Raw genomic sequence first — 23,039 nt, 5'->3', positions numbered from 1 at the left:
AAATATTTACATTACCACAGGTAACCACAGAAATAAAACAATAAGTGTTGTTTATGTTTCACTAACTAATGGTAACTGATGCTTCTGCTGAGTTCTTTCATGACTGTAACATGTTTTCTCCGCAGATTAAGGATATAGAAGTCCTCAACTGTGAATATGGCAAAAACACAATTAAGTTCCTTCGCCTCCATAGAGAAGGGAAGAAGCACTTCGTTAAAGAAGTAGAAGTGTGCACCCACCTCCGTCTGACTTCTGCTCATGAGTACCTGGATGGAAACAACTCCTTTGTGATACCTACAGACACCATAAAGAATATCGTCCTGGTGTTGGCCAAAAAAAATGGGGTATCTTTTATTTTTTAACTAGCCTTGCTTTTTTTATCACTTCATTTGGAAGCATTTATTATGCTGACTTTTTATTTTCAAAATGAATCAGAAGAATCTCTCCCCCATCTCCACATCAGGTTGGCACTAAAATCACCATCAAAGATTTGGGAGAGAATTTTCCTCCTCTAGTGCTCATCCTGCATACAGGGGTTACTGACGCCCTTCCTCCTGGTCTAACAATTTTAGTTATTATTTTAGTTATTTTAACTTTAGAACATAGAAACCTTTCACATCTGATTAACCACAGTAATGAAAATGGCTTGGTCTCCTGGGTTTGAGAACCGAATTCCCTTGCTCAGTTCCTCTATTGTAAGGACAATCTGCAGATCAAGTTCTCTCTCTCAGTAATGAAATCCTATCTTTAGCCTGCAAAGCTGAGCCAGAGCATCACTATGATTATTTCAATATTACATCCTCGAAGCCTAAGGCTTCTGTAGCTGTTCCTCAGCCCAGAGGCTCTAGCTCCCTATACTGCAGAACGGGAGATTTTGGATATGAATCTGTAGCTGCTATTTGCAGCATATGCTGCAAGCTGATCAAATGACTAGCCTCACTGTGTGCACAGCCAGAATCTAAAGAAATCTGTATTTTTAACAACATTGATCCTTCCCAAATATTTATAATTAGAACAATCTACTTTTGTAGATGAGGTAATTGCTTCATTCTAATAATATTCTTTGCTGCCTTAGATCCCAACTTTAGAACAATTTGCTATAGATATCTGCAAACACTTCATGACAACATTTTGCCAAGTGGCCTACGTCAAAACCTACGTTCAGGAAGTTCCATGGCAACGTCTACACGAGGTATCTGAAATACTAATGCATTCACTTGGTTCAGTCTGGAGCTAGTCCTTACTCTCTTAGCTCCTGTTTCCCAGTTAAGGTGTTGTTTGCTGCACTTACATGTCTGCTCTGAATTGTAGAACGGCGTTCCCCACATCCACTCGTTTATATGTGTTCCTGATGGGATTCGCTTTTGTGAAGCTGAGCAGTGCCGGAATGGTGAGAAAAGACTCTGTAGCTTCCCCTATTTCTCTGTAAATATTTCTGCTGATGACAGATAAAGATGGCTTTAGAGAGAGCAAAAGCTATTACAGGGCTTACAGCACAGCCAAACCTCTCTAAAGGCCTAAACCGAAGAGTACTTTTATGGTCTAATCTTGCAGTCCTTGATCTCTGAGACAAGGCTGAAAATCCAATATAGTTTACATCTGTATGTGTGCCCTAAACACTTACTGGTTACAATGGCACATTCACCACAACTGTTACATATTGTCATGGAGTTAATAGCCTTCTGAGAATGCCCTGCTTACTTTTTAACATTATACTGTATTCTCAAGTTTCATTATTATCATTAACCTATAGAGAAATACATCACAAAGCCACCTTACCATAGGACAATTGCCTAGTTAGCAGTCATTTTCAAAACCCTGTCAACATGCTTTGCTTTTATTTCTAAAGATGCAGTTTCATTGCTGCAAGTCAGGCTGGCCTGAACATCATAGGCATTCAGGTCTATGTGCAAACTGTTTTTCACATGACACTTCAGAGCATACTTACTGTTTTTGCACACCATGACAGAAAAAGCACCATTTAATTTCACTAAGAGTTTTGGGCTGTTGGATGCCTTGCCATTCCAGAATGAATGTAAAAAAATCTCTCTTCTCGCTATGCTTCACAACAAAAGCATCAGTTCAATCTCTTGGCCTTGGTGTTTCATATAACATCCATCAGACCTCTGGGAACAGAGCTGAGTCCACCACATTGTTTCACACAATGCGTTCGGAGTTTTTAGGCATTAGTTCAGATTCTATTACTGTCCTAATTACTGTCAGATCTGTCTTAGGGCAGTAACTTAGAGGTATTCCCTATCCTACCCTCTCTCCTTATTTTCCTAACATGTCAGCATTAGGACCAGTGGCAGGACCAGTTTTGTTTGCAGCTTGGACACAGGTTCTGAAAAGTTCAGGTCAGCATTGTCCCCACGTTCCTGCTGAAAGAGAAGAAAGAGCCCAATGTCTTTTGGAACAATCAGTTTTAATGTTCATAGTAACATTGACTACTTCTGTATTTTTGGCAGCCTCAATATAATTCCTTTTGGCTTCTGGAAAATGTTAAGAAAGAGCCCCCCCTCTCAAAAAAAAAAAAAAAAAAAAAGACAAAGAATAGGAGTTTACACTTTCTTGAAGAACATCTACTCCTAATGTACAGATTGAACCTAAATTTTTAATCATCCTGATAATTCAGTATGAAATTTTGCAATTCCAGGTTCTATGTAAACAAGAAGCCTTCACTGAGGCTTTCTGAAGACACTGCCTTTCCTTCTTAGCCTTCAGTTCATATAGCCTTTCATCTATTTCTTTATGATTCCGTGCTTGGGTGAACAATAATCAAAGAGAGGATTTTCAAATCCCTTTTATTTTTCTTATAGGAGAACCTTGTCTATCTTTAGCATCCTCCTATGCACCTAGCAGACAGACACAGAAATGTATTTCTGAGTTAATCCTATGTTTCAAAACCTTACTCATCATTAAAAGAAACCTGGTGAGACTTAATAGAATTACAGCCTCCCCCTCCCCCCCCCCCCCAGTATATCAACTGATAAGAGGCTCAGAGTTTTTCAGAAACTGAAAACATCATAAGTAATTTAATGGAGTTGCCCTTAGACTATTGAAAAGACAGCATAAGCACAAAACATACTGAACGCACAAGGTGGGCTGTTCACTAATTTGAAAGCTTTTCCTAGGCATTATATTTCTTCAGTGTAAGATCCAGACAGACAGCTAGATAGCCAGCCAGCAATCATGCATTGCAAGCAGCTCTTTCAAACAAGACTATGCATTTGAATAGGAGATAAATATATTTCAAGGTTCACTGATAGTATCTGCACTACTTTAATACCCATGTATTACTATTTTATATCTAAGCTATGAATTCATCAAGATCTGAACAAAATCCAGAATAACCTGTCCAAGAACATTGGACAGATAAGATAAATCTTAAGCTTTAGTAAATAACGTGGGAAAGTAGCCAAAATAATAGTACATTTCTTTGGACTCATTCAAAAACAAACAAACAAAAACAATAATGAATTTAAACAAGAAAATAAATAGATGAAATATAGTTCTAATCATATCCAGTGAGAATGTATGAAAAAAAAATACTCTAAACAATCTCGTCATTTGGGAATATCCATCACAGTGGAATTATTTCTAATATGACTTCCTGCAAAGATACAGTTTAAAGACAAGGTGTGTCAAAGGCAGGATTACTACAGCCAGGCTTATTCAAGGAGTAATTTTGGACTAGCTAGCATGAGTACCACTAGCAGAACAAAGCAGCAGCATGGGCTTCAGCCACTGAGCATCTATGCAGACTCTGGATAAGCCTGTGTGGAGTAAAGTTTCTCCTTTCTGAATCTGCTTTTTTGGCGGGTCTGGTCAGTGAAATTTTCAGTTATCAGTTTGGTGTAATCTAAGTGATTGACCAATTGAAGTTTTATAGCTTCCATCCAAAAGGATGGAAGAAAATGTTCAGGACACAACTGTCTGGTCTTTAGAAAATGATAATCCACCCATACAGCAATGATCTGCAACGGCACATTTTATAAATAGTGTCTAAGAGCAAAAACACTGTCAGTTTGAACCTGTGGGTGGCATTTGTATCAGTGCCAGTTCCTGCTAATTAGCTGAACTTTGCGCATTTGCATTGGCTCCTTGCCCTCTTGTTCTAATGGATGCAAAACTAACAACAGGACAGATATGTAAAGTGAATTTCTGGCTGAGGCTCCCAGTCTTGTTACAGCGTTTCTACACTCTACACATTATTAGAAAAGTTCCACCTTACCTCTTCTATGTACCACAGCACCAGTAGCCTATTTCGTTTCACTTTCAAGCAATTAGTGGTCTCTGAAGTGACACCAGTGAGAGCCAACCCAATGCATGTCCGAGCTCCAAGGAAGTGAGGTAAGGGGTGTCCTAAACTCTCTGTGACTGACATTGCAGATCACTTGATAGATTCTCTTCTTTCTAGATTGAGCTCTGCTTTCAATGGTTTCTATCTTATTTCCTAACTTTCTGATAACATCAGTGTGCAGAAAATAATTTTTAAAAGTAGCTAGACTTACAGAAGAAGCATGAGTGTTGGAGTTGCTGCTTGATGGTCCTAAAGCTGCTGCTGCAAGTGCACATCCAGAAATCCTTTCTGTCCACCTGAAAAGGGCTCACACTATCATGTATTTTTGGTTCACAGGTCCTCTGGTTGTTTTTGCTGGAATTAAAGATCTGAAACTTATGAAGACAACACAGTCTGGATTTGAAGGCTTCTATAAGAATGAACACACCACGCTACCTGAAAGGCATGACAGGATTTTATGTGGAGAGCTCTTCTGCAAATGGTCATATGGCGAATGCAGAGACTTTGACTTCGATTGCATATGGTATATGTCAAATCAAATAATATTTACCACCCAATCTATGATCTCAAAGTTCCTCTGTACAGCACAGCAAGTGTAAGGGCCAGACCTGCAGTTGCTGAGCACAGATCTCAGTAGAGGCTCTAAGCACTCAGTGCTGGGGGCGAAAGGCAAGCCTTGGGGGTAAATCAACTTCTCTCCCTGATGGTGCATCAGCCAACAGCATTTAAATGGACAGTTTGTAGTTCAATACAGAACACTTCAGGAGAACAAATTTGCAACTCATTTGTTAGATAATTTTAACAGAACATTTGCTGATGAAATATAGACTTGGGGAGAGGGAGTTTGGAGGAGACAGGACATTGTTCTTCCATGAAATCTCACATGCCATCTATTTGTCAGAAAAGACAGGGAAAAGTAGAAATAAAATAAGCACAGTAAAACATGATGGATCTAGACAAAGATTTTGTAAGAACCTGTGTTACCTCTAGGAACAAAGTCCGGGAATGTATCCTTGAGGCCTTTTCAGGGCCACCTGACCGTGGGGAGTATTCACCCTCTTACCAGAAGACTGTCAACTCTATCCAGATGTGCGTCCTTTCCAAAGTGTCACAGGTAACTTCTTTCCTCCTGCTGATGTTTTACTTTAACAATAGTGAACATCAATTGGTCCTCTAAGAAGACCCAAATGAACCCATCTCCACTGGCAGTTCTAAGACTGGAAACTGGTGGTGTACGGCTTGATGGTCTGAAAAACCATAAGTGCACTCACAAGTTCAGTCCTGAGCACTGCTTCTTATCAGCCATGAACATAATGGAGGAGAATATCACTCAGTGCTCGGCAGGACATGAGCAAAAGTGAAAGGAGTGCTCTCAGATTGGCTACATGTTCAATGTATTGCATTTTATCAACTGTACATATTTTTGTGAAGGGAGGTGTTGCTCTGTTTTTCCTCGCACTGAGGGAAAATGTTGGTAGGCTGTTGGCTGAGAAAGTGTGTTAGTTCATTGCCCTGTTTTCCTGGTTTCAGGTACAGGTCATAGAAGTCATCTTGAACAACACGTTTTACAATGTGGTAGACATGAAGAATCTAGGCTTGACCAATGACAAAGAAGTAAGTAAATGCTCCAAACACAACTTACCTGGATTCTCTATAAACTCCCAGCCTTAAAGTATAGCAATAGCTATACTTTAATGCAAAAGAACAGCCAAAGTGAACAAACTTTCTCCTCCAGCCCCAGTGAAGGCTCCACCCTACCTCCAAAGGAAATCTACACTAATTATAGCAGAAGGATGATTGCCTTCTTATGTTCCTGATAAGAAATAAATGAGCACAGGGGAGAGCTTTGGAGATCACTGGGGTTTGTAGCAGAAATACTAGGTTAGCTAAGGCCATAGGCTTTACCTCTAGGTGACAGAAGACCAACACTGTAAGAGAGCAGTGAAAAGATTGTTCTGCAGCCATTTGGAGTCAAAGCAACCAGGTCCAACAGTGGACAAGGTATAAGCCTGGGACCAGGCAGAGGGTGAGAGATGGAACGGCTGTGATGTATTTGCCCCTCCCTCCACAGCTGCTCTAGCTGTCAGCTGGGTCAAGCCAAAAGTCTGTTATCCTTGCATGACAGAAACTGGGTTATTCCATTTTGCAGTTGCCATTTTGACCGACCAACAGTTTATAGTCTGTTTAGACTCTAGTGTCCCTCCCAAATTCCTGTGATTCTCCTGCCATCCTGTCCTACCTTTGTCCTCTTTTGGGTGGACATTACAGAGCCACTTTCACTTGAGATAACAACAAAATTTACCATTGATGTCTGTAAGGGAAGGAAAAGACCCAGGCATGATTTTGAAAGGGGGTCAATAGCTGCAGTTTCTGCTATGATGGCAATGGCACATCCTTGTTCCAGGAATGATACCTGTGTTTCTACTCATTCTCCTCAGGTTCTGGTTCCAGTGGAAACTCCCTATGGCTCTTGTGCTTGCACGCTTGGCCGGAAGAAGTTCTTAGAAGTTCAAGGCCACATGTTAAGAGATGAGAAGCAAAGTCAGTTTGGACTGGTAGCATCCCAGGGAAACTAAACCTCTCGGCTCCACTCACACATTCCTGATAAACTTGCAGTATGGCTTTCCTATCCACGTGTATTCATTACCGGCCTCTCCCATTGCTGACTACTTTTCCCTTTATGAACTCATATGTTGGGATTTCTAAAGAAGCCTCAGAAATTCAGATATCAAAGTCTCTCCCTGAATCTCAGTGTGATTTACATATTGAAACCCCCTAAATTCTTTTAAAAATCCCTGCTGGAAACATTATAGTCAATTTTTAAACCAGCTATTTCCAGACTTCTTAATGAAACAATTAATTTGATAATCTTTAACATGCTTTTGACACACAAAATCAGCAAATCTGTATATTCTATTTATTCATGTTCCTTCAGTAAAATGAATATACAGGTGTGAGACCAGATATTTCATTGCCATAAGCTATCCTGACCCCTTGATGCTGCACTGTGCTACAGAGCTGAGGTTCTGACCCAATAACTGAGTGGGGAATCAGTCAGACATTGATTTGTGAAGGAAGTGAAAAAAAAAATCTATTATATCTTCTTTGCAGTATGACTAGTTAACAGCTGTTTACTAATTTCTCTGCATGTGTTCTGACTGCATAGCTGCTGCTGCTATTCATCAGACTATACAGTTACTTTATAATTAATTTTATATTAACCACTGAGGTGTCTGTGGTTTTGGGCTATCTCTGTAATTTTAATTAAATAGTTTTCTTAGGTTTATTAATCTCACCATGACTTTTGAGCAGGCAGAAATCAACCTAAGTAACCGTATTATTTCTGGGAGGGGCAGGGAGATAGAAAGACAATGCATATCTTACTTTAGTTACCCAAGTCATAGCTTTGAACATTAAGATAAAACTACAAGACCAGCAGTTTTCATCTCACAAACTGCCTCACTTGCAACAGGAATCCTGCTCAACTTCTAACAGCTTCTGACTGCTGCCCTCATTTTCTCTGAGTGTCATTGTGACAGAACTCCATGTGACAGAGTGTAAATCCAATGGGAAGTGCCCAAAGTTATTTCCAAAAACTGCAATTTTGTTGCCTTTGTGCCTTCTCAGTTTAGACCTGCAGCATTCCTCTGGGTACAACTGGTACAACTCACAGTCACTGAAAATGAAGAACATGTCCTGCACCATGTTCCAAGAGAGGAACTTGCCTTGGTGAGCAGGACATAACAGACAAATGGAAGGCACTGTTCAGAGTCCTGTTGTAACTTCTTAAACACAACAGGAAAATGATACCACAGAGTGAATCAGTCCCAGATTTGCCCATAGAAGCCGTGGATGCCCCGTCCCTGGAAGTCCTCAAGGCCAGGCTGGATGGGGCCTTGGCCAACCTGATCTAGTGGGAGCTGTCCTTGCACATGGCAGGGGGGTTGGAGCTAGGTGATCTTTAAGGTCGTCTCCAACCCAAGCCATTCTATGATTCTGTGATCTGTTAGGCTCTGGTCGCTAGTTGATTCTCAAAGTTTCATTTATGACACTACTAAGTTTTACTGGGGATATTCTTTCTTACCTTGTTCAGCGTGTGTTGTATTGTCTTTCTGGGCTTATGGCTTGCTACTTCTGCTATTTTTAGGTGCTTATAATTTATTAATGTATCTTTCAAGGGCAAATAAAGAGCAATATCAAAAACCAAACTAGTATTTGACTATTTGACTCTTTACCAAATAAGAAATTAAAACATTTCCTACTTGTACATACAGGCAAACATCATACAGAATAACATTTTAGTTCTGACAATTTTGCCTCAAAAAGTGACCAGTATTGTTCTCACTAGCAATTGTTAAAAACATAAGGAAAAAAAGATCTTACTGAACATTTCAATCTTTACCTCTTTCTAAGCAAAGCAGACCAGTTATTCTGCTGTTCACAAACCATTTTCTTTCCACCTGGTGAGAAGCATATTGCACTGGGTGGAAGGTTGCCTGTCATTACTATTTGTGTATCATCTGCAGGCTTATAAAGTAGTAACTTTATTCACAGCAGAGTGAGGACGCAAAGAAGCAACCAGTTGTTGATTTAGACTTTTCTGTGGCTCCAAGCACAAATGTACACTCCTTCAATGTGGTTTCTATAGACCTCCGCAGACAGGAGGAGCAGAGCCTCATCCAGCACTGCAAACCTGAGTCATGCATGTGGGCATTTTCCTTCAAGCGTCAGCACTTGGGCAATAGGAAGGAGTCTGAATCTTCCACATGGCAAATAGATTCAGATCACAATGGGATAAATCATTCCTGAAAATTGGACTTAGCCATGCTACTTGGGCCTGAACCCTGGCCAAATTCTTATTTTCTTTACATTTGGTCTCCATGATGGACTTTACATAGTTTTAATTGAGATAATTTTGTGTGTGTGGTTCCTGCCATGAGCAGCCCTCAGCCTCCTAGCAAGACACAGGGCATTTCAAGTACACAAACAACTTCCTATTGTTTTAGCATCTGATCCTTTCACATCCTCTTTCTGTTCAATTCTCACAGATGCCCAGACAGTCCAACCATAATCCTCAGCTGCTGGTCATGTTCCATGCTTAAGCAGTGTCACATGAAGATAAAATACAGTAACAAAACTTACTAACCAGTACCTAAAACAGAGATGAAATGTCACTGACAGGGGTAGTACAAATTAGCTGTTTTCACTGTCTGTCTTATTCTCTCTATATACTCAATCCAACTGCTTTATAATACACATTTAAACCTGACGGTCTTGATTAACTATTGCAGTTACTATTTTTTATTCTTTATTTTATTATTATTATTATTATTACTATTATTATTTTTTAATTTGCTTTTTACCAGGAGTATAGAACCCTGATTCTAAGTTGAACTGAGCTGATCTAAGTAACGAAAAATCTCCTCCAATATTTCTGAGTTTTCTAGGTTACACATATTTCCAGAGGCCTGGGCAAACTGGCACATAGTGTTTATACAAAAGGGAGTAGGGAGTAGAAGTCGAGTATCCTTGTGAAAGAGGGTTGTTACGTTCTGACACAAACCCACTTCCACACTTGTCCCTGTGCTTTGTCCACCTGCTGGAACACAAACTCAGCTGTATGATGCCTCATCTTTGCTCCCTCCTGCTGCAATCCAGCAGTATAAGACAATGCAACATTACATTTTAATCAGAAACCAGTGCCATTGAAGAGCCTTCCCCCCACTTTTCATACATTTCAACTGTTGCAAAGTCAGGGGCATCCTCAACATATTGAGTATTGCTGAGTGTTTATAGAGAGGCAGCTGGATTATAGCAATCAGTTGAAAAGGTGAAGAGAACATCATGAGATGAGTGCAAGCCTGCCAAATCCAAGGCATTTGTTGCTGCCTTATCAGCAGATCAACTGCTGATACAGCAGCTACAACTACTGATTGTTTCTTTATTAAAGATAACTCGTGCGTGCAGCACATAAACACAACAGTGGTCTCCAGTACTCACCAGCAACCTTCAATAGTGATGAAACTCTCACATGGAGATTAAGGGCTGCTTACAGTCATTGTGGTGGCCCCCTCAGGCTCTCCAGGTGCTTGATGTTAGTCATGTTCTCCAACTTTACAGTGTCTACTAGCTAATGTTATTCTGGGAGGAAACTGAACATACAGCTGGGATCCAAACATCACTAAATCCAACAATTCCCTAATTATAAGGGCTAAGCAAAAAATGGGCTTAATGACATTGTTACATTAGTATATTTAAAGAACACAGCATTTCTCAACACAAATTAAAGCTACTTGTTAAATCTGCCTGCCCATTATTCCCATGGAGACTGCACATGAGCTAATGACAGCCACTGCCCTCTGCAAGCCCCTAGGGGAAGCTGCTGTTGCAACTGAGCAACTTCAGGGTATACGCAGATGTGAAGGTGAGTGGAGGCCTCCAGCGAGATGGAGTACAACAAGGATGGGCTCTCCAGGCTGACGTCCCCAAGCACCAAGTCCTCTTGTTCTGCTAGAAGGACAAAGACAATCCTTTGCAATCGTCCCCAAGGTGGAGGTGAGAGTAGAGCAGACCCTCCTCAATAACTGCTCTGTTCATCCTGCTTCCTGCTGAGCCACGTACGGTTACACTCTTCACATGCACACTTAGAGCCAATTTACTTCATACATCACTTTTGAGCCAAAATCCATTCCTGGAAGGGAAGGAACTGCTGTTTTGACTTGGAAGTAAAGAACAGGAAAGGAGTCAAAGGGAGATGTTTTCCTGCTTCTGCTCAGTCTCAACCTTCAAATTTTCAATAATTATAAATATTGGCATAAGAAAATGAGAAATAAGGTTGTAGTTTCCCTTAATTCACATAAAGTAGGACCCTCTGCTTTTCAAATAACTGTGATTGTTTGCTTTAATAACACAGTATATGGAGATAGAGCATTACAGGTAACAGACCAATTAAATGCTGATTTTTGAAAAGAGAAGCTGGTAAGGGGCGTGGTAGAAAGTGAATACACTGAAAAAGCAGGAAAGGGAGAGAAGAGGTCATTCAGCAAGTAACTGCTGACAGCAAGGGCCTAAGGTGACATTTTGCCTGGGCCATTCATAGCAGGAGTGACGCATGGGTAGCTACTCCCTTCGCTACAGCTGCTGAGCCTTGTCCTGTAATTGTAAGAAAAGAGAATTCGTACTAACTGATAAAAACAAAGCAGAACACATTAGAACAAACTGTTTTAAAGGGAACAATTGAACACAAAGATAGGAGAGATCAGCAGGCAGAACTGTTTTCTCTGGACTGAGAAAGTGACCTGGGCGGACGGGCCCATGCACAGCCTTCATGCTTTGCTGGCAGTTGTCTTACACACGGTGTGTGGTACTTTGTGCGGTCCCTGGGTGCAAAGAGAACGACCTATGCACTGTGCACGTACAGCTTCAGAAAAGAAAATGGTCAAGAGGCAGGACAGTAAACAGGAGGACCTCAGCTGCAGCACGTCTCTGTTCCTCTGCTGGCTGGCAGTAGGGTAAGGGAGCTGACTGCTGCTTTACTCCTTTGAGCTGCCTCTACCAGAGGGAGGACATATTCTAAATTGCTCAGTGTGAAAGCAAGGAGACCTGCAGCATTGAGACCACTATCACTCTCACATCCAGTATCAGCTGAGCAGACAGACACCTAGCAGCTTAACCACCACCCAAAGCACAGCATTGACTTTTAAACTGGACTTCTGCACAGCTCTGCCACTATTAGAACTGCAGTATTGACAGGGTATCCAGCAATGCCCATCAGCTGCTTCCCCATTTCAACAGCAGCTGTGTTTTCGGCAAGAGGAATGGTAGCTAAAAATAATCTGGCTTTGACTTCTTCTTTCAGACCCTCCATTCTCTTTTTAAAAGCTTTTTTCTCTCCCAGAAACAGCAAGGAGAACGTAACAAAAAAAAAAACAGGACAGTCACCTGCACAAAGGGAATGGCAGCATTGGAAAGCTCAGAGAACAGTAGGAAACTATAATAAAGATCAGGGACAGTAATAAATAAATAAATAAATAAATAAATAAATAAATAAAGTACAATTCCAAGTAACATCCTCCAAATTGCCTTTCATGCCTGAAGTGAGCTTTCTGTTATGCCTCTACTTGTATGAACAAGTTAGCAGTGCTGATCAAAAGAGAAGTACAATCTGGATGTTTTTGAATCTAATTCATTTGCACAGTAAAATGCATTAAAAGGAAAGCGGAGTACTCAGTAATCACTGAATGAGCCCTCCCAGCTGTACAGTGAAGATTTTTACTTCCTAATGGAATAAACATCTTTTACTTTCAATTCTACATCATCCACAGATCTCCAAAATGAGTCAATCACACCCAAAAAAAATGCAAATGTAGAAAAAGAGAATATTCAGTTCATCTTTCAGTAACATAGCATTATGTATTTCTCCAACAATAATTCCACAAATAAAGGGCCGGTAGGGATCTTCAGACTGCTAGAGGCAGCTGCTTCTCATAATCCTTTTCATAAACTCATCTAATTCTTCATTAAAATATTGAGGAGTTTCACGTATAATTTTTCAGTTGCAGCCTCTAACCAGCCTGATACAGACTGTACCTGAAAACGCCCAAGGGCAGGGATGATTCTCTCTATTTGAAAAAAGATCCCTACTCTCAGTAGGTATTCCTCGATGCTACCAAATCATAAACAATTAAGTTGCAAGCAAAATTCAGGCTGCAACTTACAAACCTATTGCTAAAACAGACCGATACCTACAGTACACAGCACAGTACAAGGGAAACAAAGAGAAACAGTTAATGCACCCCAATATCCTATCATGCATCTAAAATTCTAAATACATATTTTGTACAGTGTAAAGGTTAGAAACTATACAAGAAAGCATGCTGCTGTATGGTGTAGGTATCACATCGCATACCGTGAGCTTTACCTGTAGTGCAGATATACATGTGGTGTTAACCCCTCTCAAACCTCAATACCAGAAATCACAAGCAGCTCCCTTACCACTGCAGCATCCACAGCCACCTTGCACTTGGCCAAATCAGAAGCGAAGGCAGGTCCACCACTAGGCAGGAGCTTCTCCTGTCCCCACTGGGCTGAAATCACCACACTCTTACTACTTTCTCCCTTCTGAGCTGCATCCGCTCACCATTGCCTCCCACACCATTTCCACTTAAACCACGCTCTCCTGGTAATTTACTCCTTCCCAAGTTCTTTTGCTCAGCCATACTGATGTAACCTCATGGCCCATTTTAGGGGTCAACACAAAGCTCTCTGGGCCAGGGAAGATGAGGAGCCTGGACAGTGCTTAGCACCATCTGTGGGTTATCTTCCAGGCACTGCAGGGTGATTCACCCTGCTATACCAGTGCCAAGTGTTGCACCTCTGCACCACTGACAGCTCTAAACAAGGGGAACAAAAGCTCAGATGTTACTGGTGAACATGACCACTGCTTCAAATTCTCTCCTTCAGCAGTATGCAACATGGGACAAAAAAAAAAGCAAAAATAATGAAATCTTTAAGTATCTTAGTAGGTGGTGTTAAAAATAATCAGAAGACCATTGAATATTAAGTAGTTTTTTTGTATCGTTTTAATGGGGGAATGGAAAAAGACAAGTGCTCCAGTATACCACAACAAAGAAACAAGAAAGTAAAACAAAAAATCTGTAAAGTAAACTGAATCCAAACATAAGCAATGCTTTATTGGGATATAGCAAGCAACCTATCAAATAGGGAACTGGTACAAACAGTTTGAACAAGATTCTCTTTTAACAGAGATGTATGGTGACAAGACAGCTTCTTTCAGTTTTTAAAACAAGTATTCAAACCGTTAAGTAAAGCATTAAAAGAAAATCATCAACCATTACAACACCAATGACAGACAATATTAAAAATGTGCAGAATTTCACTTTTTTTTTTTTTTTTTTTTACAAACTTCTGCATAATGTTAGAAAACAAATTATCATAAATTAAAAAAAATAAAAAGATTTTTTTTTTGTTTGCAAAGCAACACAAACTTTTAAAAATCAACTATACTTTACATAGAACTACTATTAAAAACAAGTGAAAACAAGCTGAAAATTTAAAGGAGAGCAAAAAAATACACAACCCAGTTTCACTTGTCAGCAACGCCTTCTGCTATCGAAGGGGTTATGTTAGTTTTATGTACAGCTTTGAACATTGCAGCATACCACAAATAAACCTTAATAAGGTCAAAATAGGACCCTCTGCAAAAAAGGGTGAGTTGGCAAGTGTCAGTCCCATCCCAGAATTACAAGTAGCAATAATTTTAGTAGGTCTTTAATGTAAATCAAAACCTACTTCTATTGGTTTATCTCTCCCAAAGATGCATGTAAACTTTATTTATATATATATATATTATTTTTTTTTTGGTATTTTAATTCATGAAATCAAGTACACGTCTGGCTCAAAAACGAGAATGACATGCCTCCCTTTTGTTCTGGATATAGCGATATAGCTATCTCAGCATGCTCACTGACAAATCCTAAAAGTCAAAATCATGTACTATGTAAAAAATACACACCACCTCTCTCAGTTCAGACTCAGTATATAGTATATTGCCAACTCTATCCAATAGGATATATATCTTAATTTGGTTTAAATTCTTTATATATTCTCTCTTTACAAAGTTCCATCACATGAAACCAAATTGCTTATATACTGTTTGAGGCACAACATGACCCCAATTAGACAATTTGCTATAAAGAGTTGTTCTTTAGATGTTGTGTCTGTAGAGGTTTTACGTGATATTCATAGATTTTCAGCGCAGGCCCCAGTTTTAATGAAAGTCCAGTCAGTACATCATTTCTTGTCATCAACAGTAATGATTTGCCATCAATTTCCTGAAAGAAGAATTAAAGAATTGATAAAGATGATATACAAATCAAACAGTTGAGAACAATCATGTAACAAATGGAAGACTATTACAGAGAATCAATGACAAAACAAATAATAGCCTTTAATTTCCCGAAACAACGTTTATAGCTGCTAAATTCTGCTGTCTGGTTTTTCAAGTGCTCACCTGTGCTGACTGAAGCATAAACGCTAGTTAGTTAAGCACAACATCCAAATCAACCTCATTTCAAAATTCCCTCCTTGTACATCTGTTTAAAATTAATAGGTACATGTACAGCTTGCCTAATTAACAGCCATTAAGAGAAGGGTACACTTATGGAGAAGGCAGTGAAACGCATTTCAGAATTATCACTGACAGCAACGTGCAAGTTTGGACTAGTCAGTATCTGCTAATAACTTCAGGTGCCAGCTTTAAAGGGCCAACTTCTCATGTAGGGGAAAAGGATTCCTGCAATCAAAAATTTGAAAAGGGTCTAACTGCAGAGATCAACACTCTGAGCGAACTTTTGTGGATTTTTTCTTCCACCTCAAAACCTTGTCTTATGTTTGCAAGTTAACTGTAAAACATTTTTTCATGAGTCAAAAAGCAAAAGAAAGAATTCACACATCACAACTCCCATCTTCATTTCAGACAAAGGACCATCCTTTTACTTGCACAGTCCTACAGCTCAACCACAGTGCACTACCCAGGAGACATGACCTACACCTACAGAGCTGTGACTGGTGTCTCACAGCACTGCCAGACCTTGCAGGGTCTTCATAGCCCAAAGAAATCTTCAACCTTATGGCGTATACCTGCACTGGAATTCACTTCGTTGCTGTCTTTTCTACTGTCAATTAAAAATAATAATAGATTTTAAGTTTGGTATCAACAGCCAACAACAAGTTCAGATGCCTGCATACACTGTTGTCCATGATTATATATTGCCAAAATGGTGCATTTTTGTAAGTAATATATACTATACATTAATTTATCCCACTGCAGTATCTTCCTTACAAATATTAAATGTTGTATTCAGAATGTCACAAATCACAGCCTTGGTTACAACTGAACATGAAAAAAAGGGAAGATATATTAGAGTTCAACAGCAATTTGTCCATTGATCTCTCTCATGATTTGACAGATTTTAAAAATACTAAATACAAGAAAAAAGCACAACATAGTCAAACGTCAGCTGAAAGTGAAATCTCACTGAGAGATATCAACTGCTAATCCCTCCCAAGGCACACAGTGTGACAGCATTTCTAGAAAATAAGGATTACAGTAACTTTTTACCAAATTATAGCAGGTGCTTCCTTCCAATTACTGCTGAAAATGTTAATGGTTAAAAACAGTTTCTATTTTCTCATTTCCATTTGTCACAATTCTTTTTTTGTGGGAATTCTGACACCACTGAGTGTAAGTTGCCTTTTCGACTGCTGGTCAATGGCGCTACTTCGTAAGAACAGTCTTGGAGGGATGCAAATGAAGTAAATCCAGCACCCGGAGTAGGACAAACTCCAGGAACAGACAGCATTTACTTCCCTTCCCTTCTTCTTCCACAAGGTTCCCTGTGGATTCAATAAACGCTAGATCTAGATAATCTAAGGCTTTCACTGAATAGAAAACTGATTCTCTATGCTTACCTGGGTACGTGTGAATATATATTCAAGTATATTACATCTCTGTGTTTATTGCAAGCTTTACTTCTTCCACCTCTTTTTGGTTTTCCCATTAAAACTGCTTCCATAGATTTGTCGTCACCATTCTGTTTTTTTTTTTTTTTGGCATCAGGTAAGACTTTGTATGCTTTGGAGAACTGTATAAATTTCTTCTCTGCTACTCCTCTATATTCTGCATTTTTTTTGTGATGCAACTTCAATGCCAGCTTTCGGTATGCCTTTCTAGTGCTGTCTAGAGAGGCATCTCTCTGCATGTCAAGAGCTAACAGCAAATCTCCACTGTGGCAGGGTGTTTCCTAGCAGATTTACCTGTTCTTGGAAAGCACTGGCTTGTTCTTCAAATCCAGCTGTTCTAAAATAATTCACAACATCAATAACAGCCCAGTCAGCAGGATCCAGAGGTCTTCCATTTTCTACTGAACTGCAAAGCACAAATCCAGACAAGTAATCACTAAATATCTATAGTATCTGCTGCTTCTTTACAGACAACCCATGTACATTCCCTTCTTCTCTGTAACTCCAGGAAAAGTACCTTTCAACACACCTCCCACCACTCCAATACAGAACAGGCACTCCTGTTCTGTTCCTCTGTACCTGTTCTGTACCTCTCTCTCTTCAGAAAAGAAGAAAGTACATGAATATTCACATCCGCCAAAGGTAGTCAGCCAGGATCTTTTCCCGTTGAGTGTGCCGCCTTTGCAGCTGGAGAACAAAGACTACCATGTCCGAACTACATAGTCTTTCAAGACTGCAGGCTGTTCTCAACTACCAAATATTTATAAAGAATTGCAGTTTGCAGATTACTCTTTTCCAAGATGAGATTATGCTTTCTTGTAACATAGATAAAAACTACTGGAAACCATCTTTACCTTGTAAAACGAGAATGAGAGGTACCAGCAATTGCTCAATATAGAATATCCTCTAAAGTTTGTTTTTGATTCAACTTTGGACAAATCTAGGGACATTCTAAATAACTATGAATCACACTGTATGCTGCAGTTGGCCTTTTAAAAGCAGTTTATTTCACTTATCACATAGAATATACACATATTTCAGAGCAAGGAGCAGAAGGCCAGAGTTTCTTACTCTTGCTCATCACATAATAACTTACTTCATGAATTGCTCTGCTGATTGGGAATAGAGAAAAGCAACCCTCAGCAAAATTTAAAATGAGACTATCTGGCCAGCTTATCAAAACAACACTTTTTTTTTCCTTTTTTTTTTTTCAGCCCAAATGTACTGGTTTTCATAAAGCTCTTCTTTTACTGCTAGGGAACATACAGCTTGGTCCAGCCCCATCCCAGGCCCAACTGCAATGGCTTCAAGGGCACCACGTTCATCGTTAACTAATCTCAGGAAATAATTGCAAGTTCCTCCCTCAAGGAGTAGCATGGCATGTGGCAGACTGTTGGAGACTGGCTGGATTTTAGCCCATCTACCCGCACAGATGCTCATTTGCCTTCTAGACAGCCTCCTCCTCGGCCTGCCGTTGTGCATGGCTGGATTCTTTAGATAAGAAAGGGGAATATATAACAGCCATGGCTCAGCCATACACCAGCTTATGCCAGGCATCCTGGATGCTGTAAAACCTTAAGAGGGCTTGCATTTTAGGCTTCATAACCAGATACCAATTGTATGAACAATGAATAAAGATTTAGCTTGTCTGCTTTTCACCACTGTCCCTGTGGCTTTATTGCCATCATGTGGCAGAAGCAGCAAGGCCTGAAAGGACATAGCTGTGAACAGATTTTATCCAATCTATTTATAACGACTTCAGGAAAGTGCCAAATACCTCCTTTGTAGATATGCACATGCTACTATATGCTTTCATTTAGAAGCCACAGCTTCTGATCAGTTTAATTACAATCACCATCAGTTTAAAAAAACAAAACAAAACAAAACAACAACAACAACAACAAAAACACTACTGCAATTAGTAGTTGAACATTTATCACGCAAGCCTTGGAGGAAAACGATTAAATGTAAACGGTCTTTGCTTTGCTGCCCTTCTCCTGCCTGCCACGGAGTCCTGGTTGTAGAAGAAAAACAGGTAACTGGAGGTGGCTTCTGAGGGACACACACAGTATAACCTACACATAGTCACTAAGTAGGGAAGTGCATTTTGTATTGGTGTGGTGTAGCCAATGTCTCAAATGAAGAGGAAGGATACCCATATTAATGGCCACCAACAGATCTTTTGATGCTGTGTCATAATGAGGTGTTTCAACAGCATTCTTAAGTGACCATTATTATTGCTATTGCTTATATTATTTAGTGCCAGGGAACGTAAGCATTGGCATGTTTTTGTGGAAGGCTTGTAGCAAAGAGATACAAAGGAAAAGAACAAGGTGCAGCTTTGTAAAGTGTTGCAATCTGAAAGGACAGATGATGAACTCTATCCAGTTCCTTTCTTTGTGTTATATATCACCACAGCATCTGTAAGCCTAACACAGCCCAGCCAATTTTTCCGCACAGAAATGCACTTTTCAGGTCATAACTTAAATTAGGACTAATAATTCTAACTGAAAAACTGATGACCTTTAGGAATATGGAAATGCCTCTAGAACAGATCCTATCCCTTAGTTTGCAGTCCACCACACTGAATAAAATTGTAGAGCTGTGCCCACCATGTCTCTGTCTTATTTGCACCCTAGGTCTGTAGTAGTAACATAGCAGTTTAGGGCTTCTTCGGCAAACAGTTCAAAATATCTATTTTCAGAACCGAAACCAAAGACACGTGCTGTTGCTACTACTTCTCAGCTCAGGGTGGCTGGGTAGTCAGCAGAGTAATATGCATGCCTCTTTCAAAGAGAGGAGACATATTCCACATGGGACACTTTTCCCCATCAGGCATTGGTTCTGAAAAAGCCACTAGCTGAAAGTACAAAGACTCCCGTGGGCATCGTTTCCTGCTTTGACTTTTGCAAGTCCTTCCTCAGGAGTTTCACTGTTTCAGTCACAATGGGTGGTGAAAAAAGTAAAAACTGACAGATGAGCAAAGGTAGAGTATTGGTTACAGGGCTACTACTTGCTCTGATCTCTGGTTGAAATGAGAAATCAATGGAAAAAGGGACACTCCCAACTTACTAGTTTCTGCATCTCTCCATTGTGGTATGTCCTCCCACATACCACTTTTAATTACATCAATGCCTGAGACTCTTCAATTTCAAAGCAGAAATAAAAGTAATGGAGAATACAGAAGGTTTGAAACAAACAAAGATGGAGATTCCCCACCCTTGCCAACCACATTAAGTCAATGAAAAACTACAATGAAAACTGATGTGCTGTTTACATAAACTAAACACTACGGAATCACTTACTTTTTGACATCCAGAGAGCCATTTTCCTTGTTTTCCATGTCAACGGTTAGCATGGGGAGGAGATTTCTTCAGCAACTATCAACAGGAGGGGAAAAAGCTACATTCAATTATTGGTGGTATGAACAGCGCAACATAACGCTAACAGAAACAAGCAGTATACAGACACAACCATTTCCACCTGAGAGCAAAAGCACTGTCAAAGACTGCTTTCGTCAGAAGCCTGGCAAAGCCAGTAATAGCTAATGAACTAGGAAAAGTTTACTCGTGCTTTTAACACAAATGTTTCCTGCCTGAAAATCAAGGAAGGTAATACCACATTTGATTTTTTTTAAGCTAATAAAATTTTGATGTACACTATATCTAGAGAGATTGACCTGCGATACGTACATAGCTAGAGCCCGTATGTGCTTACAATGCCTTTGGTCACCCTGCTATGCTGAGCATCCCGAATTGGTGTGCAGTCCTATCCCTAGTGAGGTTTAAGTCCATGTCTTTGTTTTACAAACGGGCAACCTGCGGCACAGATAAGCGTCGTGATTTCTACCCAAGTCACACATAACGCTGGAAAGCCAAGTTACTGACCGAGCCCAAAACTCCTGAGGCCTAATCCCATACCTTATCCGTAAGACCATCCTTCCTGCACTAGCACAGCCTCTTCTATAGGTACGCTGAACTCTGAAAAGGAAAGGACCGTACAAAGGACACAGGAGACAACCTGGTTTCCCTCCTCGTGTCGTGCCAGAGCGCTTTCACTGCACAGCGTTTTCCACCGCTCCAAGGAACAGGCAGAAACGACCCCAGCCCTTCCTTTCTGCTCTCAGGGAAGACATTCCTATTGCCGAGAGCACCACGAACTAACCAAGGGCTCAGGACGCTCCTGCTGTCGCGCTAATGGACGCCAGCGAAATGTCACAGCGCTCGGGGAAGTACCCAACAGGGAAACCATGCTCTTCAGCCACAACTTTACAAACACAGCCGATAGTAATTAACACCGCTCGACAAAAAAAAAAAAAAAAAAAAAAAAGAAAAATAAAAAAAAAAAAAAAAAAAAAAAAAAAAAAAAAAAAAAAAAAAAAAAAAAAAAAAGAAAAAAAAAAAAAAAAAAAAAAAAAATAAAGGACCCTTTATTACACAGGCACCGGCGCAAAAAGCACCGAGGAGGGAGGCAGCGACGAAGTGATGGCGGGGGCTCTCCCGTGCCGCTGCCCGAGGAGCTCGCCCGGTTCACCCGAGGTGACCGCGGGCTGACAGCCGCGGCCCCACCGCCCACGGCTGCCCCCGCCCGGCCGGGGCTCCCCGCCCGCTCCCGGACCGCGGGGGGCTCCCGGCGCTGCCCCGCTGCCGGCGGGGAGGGCTCCGCACACCATTTTGGGAGCATCTCCGAGCCCTCTCCCGCCGGCGTCGTCGGGGATCCCGGCCGGGGGAAGCGAAGACGGAGACACCTACCTAGGAGCCACTAAACCAAAGCATCGCTACGCGCTGCTCCGGCCCGGCGGAGCATCCCCCCCCCCCCCCACCCCGCCGCCCCCGGCCGCCCCCCCGCCGGCAGCGGGGCGCTGGGAGGCGGCTCCGGGTGACACCGGGCGGCGGCCCCGCCTGGCTCCCGGCCCGCCTCACGCCGCCGCCACACGCGGCCCGCAGCGGCCGCCGCCCGCGACATGGCGGCCGCGTTAAAGGCGCCGCGCCTACCCGCGGGCAGGAGAAGGGCTTCAAATTCCTGTCAGAAAGGAGTTCGGCGGCCTGCGGGGGGCGGGGGGGGAGACACGGAGGGTGCCGGGCTTCCTCTGGAAGCGGAGCGTCGCGGGGTCGGGGTGGGGAGAAAGAGGTGACAAAGGACAGCGCGGCCCGGCCACCGCAGCCGTAGCACGGCGGGGACCCCGGGCAGAGAGGAGGTGCAGACAAGGATGCCCGAAGAAGGGCCGCGGCTCTCCCCTGTAGGCACCGCACTTCGCGGGGACACTCACGGATTCCCAGGGGAGCCGTTGTACGGCGAGGTGTAACTTCAAGTGCCTACAAATGGCGAAGGCTGGACTACCGAGTATAAAATTTCACCCAGAGATTAAAAAATTTTTGGCAAATTTCTCCAGCAATTGCTTTTTTTTTTTTTTTTTTTTTTTTTTCTTCCCTGTAATATACTCATTTTTTATTTATTCTCCCAAATTTCCCTTGATTCGGGTATGCACCTTCTAATTGTATACAAGTGTTGCACGATGACACGCTACCAGTGCTTGGGAAATCCAGTGAGCAATACTAAGCGACGCACCACCTCACCTGCCTTGCCCTTACGGTAGCTTCGCAGAGTAGTGCCCCAGCCACAGCTCAGATGCAATGACCATTAACCAGTGACCATCCTTAACAGTCAGGTTCTGGACAGATCTGTAGGATGTTTCACTTGCAGAATTTCCTTTCAAATCAAACCACTCCCAGTCACACCCTTGTTTGCTTGGAGGAAAGGGGGACATGACAAAGTACCTGGGAGTTCGTGCAGAACAGACAGGTGACTTCAGCCTGCTCCTGCAGAGTTGGTCTGGGCTCCGTGACACAGCTGATACCATTGCACTGACAGCCTGCTGGCTGTCCAAATGGAGGGCTGTCCCAGGCACTGCATGCCTGTCTCACCCCCAGAAGCAGTCAAGTGCATCCTGGCTGCAATCTGTGCCATCAAACTGTTAACAGGACACAGCTACAAGTACAAAAAATCACAGTGGTAGTTTAGCACAAAGGACTGTAGACATGACCCCCCTGTGCATTTCATTTTGCCTTAACTTATATGCTGCCAAATTGATAACTGAAATACACAAAAGCTATGCAAATAAAGTGATGAATATTGATAGGTGCGTTGAAAACTAGTAACTGTGTGAGTCTTCACTGCTTTGGACTTTAAATAA

General features: G+C 41.4%; 2 protein-coding genes across 4 annotated transcripts; one reads left to right on the top strand and one right to left on the bottom strand.

Moving 5' to 3' along the window:
* The first annotated feature begins 68 nt into the window (after positions 1 to 68).
* LOC116491890 (uricase-like) lies at positions 69 to 6,879 on the top strand. The gene is made up of 7 exons (XM_032192251.1): positions 69 to 344; positions 1,076 to 1,192; positions 1,312 to 1,390; positions 4,640 to 4,826; positions 5,294 to 5,417; positions 5,834 to 5,917; positions 6,742 to 6,879. Exons 1-7 carry the CDS (start codon positions 69 to 71, stop codon positions 6,877 to 6,879), a joined length of 1,005 nt encoding a protein of 334 aa, XP_032048142.1.
* A 7,795-nt stretch (positions 6,880 to 14,674) lies between these two features.
* On the bottom strand, positions 14,675 to 21,858 carry SAMD13 (sterile alpha motif domain containing 13). 3 transcript variants are annotated; one of them, XM_032192826.1, is made up of 5 exons: positions 21,841 to 21,858; positions 20,767 to 20,826; positions 20,152 to 20,226; positions 17,141 to 17,252; positions 14,675 to 15,156 (listed from the first exon to the last, which is right to left on the bottom strand). In XM_032192826.1, exons 3-5 carry the CDS (start codon positions 20,202 to 20,204, stop codon positions 15,013 to 15,015), a joined length of 309 nt encoding a protein of 102 aa, XP_032048717.1. In that variant the 5' UTR covers positions 20,205 to 20,226; positions 20,767 to 20,826; positions 21,841 to 21,858; the 3' UTR covers positions 14,675 to 15,012. The 3 variants fall into 3 exon arrangements, with proteins under 3 accessions (XP_032048717.1, XP_032048715.1, XP_032048716.1); XM_032192824.1 differs by lacking the exon at positions 21,841 to 21,858 and adding an exon at positions 21,598 to 21,661; XM_032192825.1 differs by lacking the exon at positions 21,841 to 21,858 and having other exon boundaries at positions 20,767 to 21,145.
* Positions 21,859 to 23,039: the final 1,181 nt, after the last annotated feature.

Source organism: Aythya fuligula, chromosome 8, assembly GCF_009819795.1.
Source record: "Aythya fuligula isolate bAytFul2 chromosome 8, bAytFul2.pri, whole genome shotgun sequence".
NCBI lineage: Eukaryota > Metazoa > Chordata > Aves > Anseriformes > Anatidae > Aythya > Aythya fuligula.
The sequence above is the reverse complement of the archived record's forward strand: the minus strand, read 5'-3'. Positions and strand labels throughout refer to the sequence as shown.

Excerpts from the sequence above, each read along its gene's own strand:
- LOC116491890 (XM_032192251.1), top strand. The coding sequence starts at position 69 with ATGGTAACTGATGCTTCTGCTGAGTTCTTTCATGACTGTAACATGTTT. Across the intron at positions 1,193-1,311 it reads CATGGCAACGTCTACACGAG|AACGGCGTTCCCCACATCCA; the intron begins GTATCTGAAATA and ends TCTGAATTGTAG. Across the intron at positions 5,918-6,741 it reads GCTTGACCAATGACAAAGAA|GTTCTGGTTCCAGTGGAAAC; the intron begins GTAAGTAAATGC and ends CATTCTCCTCAG.
- SAMD13 (XM_032192826.1), bottom strand. The coding sequence starts at position 20,204 with ATGCTAACCGTTGACATGGAAAACAAGGAAAATGGCTCTCTGGATGTC. Across the intron at positions 17,253-20,151 it reads GGCTCTCTGGATGTCAAAAA|TTCAGTAGAAAATGGAAGAC; the intron begins GTAAGTGATTCC and ends TGTGCTTTGCAG. Across the intron at positions 15,157-17,140 it reads CCAGTGCTTTCCAAGAACAG|GAAATTGATGGCAAATCATT; the intron begins GTAAATCTGCTA and ends TTCTTCTTTCAG.